The sequence below is a fragment of the Leptonotus elevatus genome, chromosome 3 (genome assembly GCF_054856555.1).
Source record: "Leptonotus elevatus isolate MCC_2025b chromosome 3, RoL_Lele_1.0, whole genome shotgun sequence".
Taxonomy (NCBI): Eukaryota; Metazoa; Chordata; class Actinopteri; order Syngnathiformes; family Syngnathidae; genus Leptonotus; species Leptonotus elevatus.
Window position 1 is genome coordinate 28,026,500 of NC_141241.1, and position 4,778 is coordinate 28,031,277.

At 38.2% G+C, this 4,778-nt stretch overlaps 1 protein-coding gene across 1 annotated transcript; it reads right to left on the minus strand.

The window, feature by feature from the left end:
* Positions 1-1,329: 1,329 nt before the first annotated feature.
* Positions 1,330-4,217, minus strand: LOC147178099 (hatching enzyme 1.2-like). The gene is made up of 9 exons (XM_086071990.1): positions 4,135-4,217; positions 3,864-3,943; positions 3,176-3,247; positions 2,934-3,089; positions 2,386-2,506; positions 2,121-2,299; positions 1,915-1,996; positions 1,576-1,700; positions 1,330-1,476 (listed from the first exon to the last, which is right to left on the minus strand). Coding segments are annotated over exons 2-9 (807 nt in total). The 5' UTR covers positions 3,934-3,943; positions 4,135-4,217; the 3' UTR covers positions 1,330-1,474.
* Between the last annotated feature and the right edge of the window lie 561 nt (positions 4,218-4,778).

Sequence of the window (4,778 nt, forward strand, 5' to 3'; positions counted from 1 at the left end):
AAACACCACACTAGCAATACAAATAGTAAAACGCGCACACTGTGCAGGGGCGGAGCTTTGCGGTGGTTAGTAGTTGTGAGTTTTGTGTTTGTTGTGCGTTTGTCTATCATGGGCCATGCAAGAGAAAGATTTGCCTTCACAAATCATCTCATCAATGCAACACTGCTGAGGGCAGACTTCCGATTTTAGGAGTTCCACAGCCATTTCCCTGAATCACCACTGAACACCAGCACAGAGGCTTACCCACTGCTGAACAAGAACAGGCTGAGACCTGAACTGGCTCCAATCTACAAGAATGGAGTCCAGGAACTGCAGTGGTGCTGTGGCTCCGTACCAGCTTTTCATGGAGAACAATCTTCTGGACATCCTTTCACAAACGGCGGCTCTGCTCAAGATCCTCATCACAACTCCAGTGACCACAGCTGAATTTGAGAGATGCTTTATTTTTAACACACAAGAGAATTAAGACCCTCCTCGGAAATGCAAAGTACATTGTCACATAAGGATTGTCTCAATGCGCTGGCCATGCTCTCTTTGGAGAGAGCCTTGACAAAAACACACCTGACCTCAACCATATGAGTCAATGAGAAATTTGCCACTCTCAAGGAAAAAAGGGCAACATTTTACATGGAAAAATAGACCACTGCATGTCCACCTACACGCCATCAGACTCCTGAAAAATGACATCACAATCTGTGAACTGCATGGCACATTTTTCCCCTTCTGTAATCCTGCTCAATGAAATGTTTTTTGAGTGTTTTTTGTTGTCGCACTAAATAAACTATTACGACTATTACGCTTTACTTTTTTTAAATTTCATTGTTTTATGATTGTCTTTTATAGACTTAGTACGTGTAGGGAATCTAGCAAAACTGAAATATGCCAGTATATTCTTTGGTATATGGCGCCCTCCAGTGGTGACATGGCATTATTTTTAATGAAGTACTTGTACGTACGACATTGTGAGGACCAAAATACGTTTTTAACCAACAGATTGAGGACATTTTTGTGAAGTAAGGACATTTTGGCTGGTCCTCACAATTCAAAACCTCTTTTTGAGGGTCAAGACTTGGTTTTAGAGTTTAGGTTTGAATTGGGTTATGGTGGAGGTTAGGGTAAGGAATGGGGGTAGGCAATCATTTTTGATGGTTGGGGTTAGTTGAAGGGACTAGGAAATGCATTATGTCTATGGATGTCCTCACAATTATATAAGTACAAGTGTGTGTGCGTGCGTGTGTGTGTGTGTGATCTGTGTTACTATGGTAAAACTAGATTATTCCTGATTTAAAAAGACCTACACAATGGCACACAATTGACTGACACAAAATCTCATGTTCATGTACATTTATTGCTCAATCATTGCGTTTTCTGTTATGTTCCCAATTGCAGTTCTGATGCCCAGTGGCTCCTCAAGATTGGGGGAAAATTATATCCGTTAAACCCTTAGTCTTCATGAACTTCCACATGAGGCTTTCTCTGAAAAAATGAACATAACAGGGTTTTGCCATGTACAAAAAATTACAGTAGTTAATATAATCATTATTGTTAATATTGTCGATAAAGGTGGACACTCACAACACTTGTAGAGAGTGTTGAGCCTGGCAATGTCAGTGCGGCTCATCTCCTTAGCGTTGCCAAAGGATACATTGGAGTTAGGAATAGGAAGCATGGTGGGCTGATTGTTCTTGGAGAAAGCGTACCTATAACATGACACAAGCATATTATTAAAGCAAAATATAGTCACATTGTAAACACAGAGCAGGTTCAAAGAAGACATCGGTGTAGGGTCAGCAGCATAAAAAACGAGACTGATAGGGGCCATAGAGTTATATTTTAAATTTGTGGGTCCAAATTGACTCTTTTTACAGGGCTCCAAATTCCCGGCAATGTGCAGGAGATTCTAGTTGTTCATACTTGTGGTACTGCATGACAGAGTTGTAGTCATAAGAGGTGCCCTGGTTGAGGGTGGCAATTTTCCTGAAGTTGTGCTCCATTCCTGAAGAACAAAAAATATAAGTTTGTTTATTTAAAACAAGAAGAGTCATGATGAAAAGTAATCAAATAAAATCATTATTCAATATTAATCAGCGTTGGATAAAATACACTCCTAACTCCATTACCAGAGCTAACATTCTGCAGCAGAACTCTGATGTGGTTGTCTCTGTCGGAGCGTGTCTGTTCGTGGTTAAATCCAAGAGCATGGAGCAGCTCGTGCTGGACAGTGCCGTGATAAAGGCATCCTCTGCGAGCCAGAGAAACCACCTGCTTACCGCCACGACGACCGACGAAGGAGTAGCATCTGAACAAAATCAGAGGGATATTGATGAGAACTATGAACTATGACATTCTTTTCAACAAAATTGTTTATTGTTGGCATTGTTATACCCATTCTGGGACTCAATGCTCAGCCAGTCACGGTCGCTGCTTTTGGTGGGCCTGAAGCGGATGCAGGAGAATGAAGAGAAGGACTCAAGTCCACGGGTGATGATGGCCGCCTCACGGGATGCTAGCAGCATGATAAAGCAGTAGTTCTTTTTTTTTTTCATAGCACAATGATGCATGTTAAATTAGTTTAACACTATTATCATTATTATCATGGTATTCTGGGATGGTATTGTGTCACCTTTCTTTAACATGTTGTTATTGTTGTGTACAAACAACAGATTTAGATTAGCGCTTTTCAAGATACTCAAAGACGCTTGACAGAAAGTAAAAAAAAAAATCGAGGCCAATGCTAAAATCAGTACAAAATGCTTTAAAAAAGTCCAAAACATAAAATCAACACAATAATAAAATCAGTACAAAACTAAGCATTCACAATACTAAACATCAGACATTAAAAGCGACTTTCAGATCAATTTAAATAAAGCTTGCTCAGTGGCAATTTAACCATAAATACTGACAAACACAATATTAATCATAAAGCTACTTACAGAAGTGGTTGGTGATGTAATAAGGAATGTAGACCTTTCCATCACTCCACTTGCCCCATGTGCAACCACGACTGGTGCAAGGGTCAGCATTTCTCTCAGCTTCATTGTCAATGGCAATGTCTCCTTCAATCAGGGATGGCTCATCAACTGAACGGACTGGAAGACATCATTAGCATTGTTTAAATCCTGCTGATTCTCCGTTTTGAGTTTTAGTCAGAAAATGTGCCAGCTGATGCACTCACCCCGATTACTGTTAGCTCTCTCCAAAAGTTCCGACACAGAAAGGTCACTCAGGTCTTCTGCAATATCATCTGTTTGTGACACAAACATAATTTAACTTGGAGCAGAAGGTGTTACGATCTTTTGCAAGTAAATGCTATGACATTTGATACATACCTGCCTGGTTGTGTTGCACAGTAACATGGAGGGAACATAAGGGGAAATTATATATTAGAAATGCAGATGTACACCTGCTTTGAAACAAAATCGACTATATCCTAAATTGCAATTACAAAAAAAAGAAAAAAGAGAGAAACAGGCATTACACATATCTCTTGCTAACGCCAAAGGGTACTGAAACTATTTCACTATATGACATTTTAAATAAATAAAATAAAAATAAAATAAATAAAATAAAGATTTAACTGTAGATTTCCTCTTTTTATTATCTGTATGCCATATTTACAATGGCAATGAGGTTTAAAGCTCATCATAGCCTTTTATATAGGAAGGAGAAAGTATATTTGATAACTTACTAACTAGAAAAATTTAATAGACCAGAGAAAAAAAAGGGAATGAAAAATGAAATGAAAAACAATTTTCCTGTCTTCCAGTCTTTGTGTCAAAACTAAATGTTGCAACACTCGTATTTAAATTGATTATACAATCTAAAATATGTTAAAAATGTGTGATTCTTGGTAACTGACATTACCTCATTGTCAGCCAAACAATAGGCAGACAGCAGCAGTACAGCCAAAGCGGAGAATTTCAAAAAAGCCATTATAGGAATCCTGTAGGACAAATACTGGTAAGTACATGACAGAAAGACGACCACATAGGGACTGATGATGACACATTGCACATGCAACGAAAATGCATGAACAGGACCAATAAATATAAAAACGATTTGGATTTACATCTTACAACTAAGATCTTCAAGTAGAATACATTTTGATCTACCACAACGAGCAACTTAGCTTACCTTGAATCCTCTGTGTGGACTTGATAGCCAAAGTTTTTCTCTGGGTTTTTATATGGTTTGATGCCTGGAAAACCAAACAAGGATTATCAAAGTTGACTGCAAAACTCACAGATTTATCAGTAACATATGGTTCAAGCACACACATTGCAACCGTCCGTGGGAAATTGCACACTTGGACAAAAGTGAATGGTCAACACGAGGTGCCATTTCAATGTTGATTTCTTTGAGATTGGTACAGTTTGGTAGATCTTTCAAATGTGAGGATCAAATGCAGTAGGTTTCAAAGTTTAAAATGATTCTAGCATACTGTAGAAACTATCAATACTATACAGAAAAAATAACTCACGATGTATAGTTTTTCTGGAAGAGTCTGCCATTAAATTCGATTTTTAAATAGGTCTGCCAGTAAGTCTGTTTCTCTTCCCCCAGAAACAATTGTGGGCATTAAAAACTCAAATGTATGAATGTGTGCCGCTTTCTACTCAAACGTTTAGTTGCTCAAAGTTGAGCAATGGAGCATTTAAAAAAAATTATTATTGTTGTTGTTTAAACAAATCTAAATGTAGTGTGCACAAAATGTTAATTTGTGGTCAAGCAATATAAATTTGTAGGTTGCTACAGGACAGTTGGGTAAGCAAATTGAG

Excerpts from the sequence above, each read along its gene's own strand:
- LOC147178099 (XM_086071990.1), bottom strand. The coding sequence starts at position 3,933 with ATGGCTTTTTTGAAATTCTCCGCTTTGGCTGTACTGCTGCTGTCTGCC. Across the intron at positions 3,248-3,863 it reads TTGTTTGGCTGACAATGAGG|CAGATGATATTGCAGAAGAC; the intron begins TAATGTCAGTTA and ends TTGTGTCACAAA. Across the intron at positions 1,701-1,914 it reads TCTGTCATGCAGTACCACAA|GTACGCTTTCTCCAAGAACA; the intron begins GTATGAACAACT and ends GTCATGTTATAG.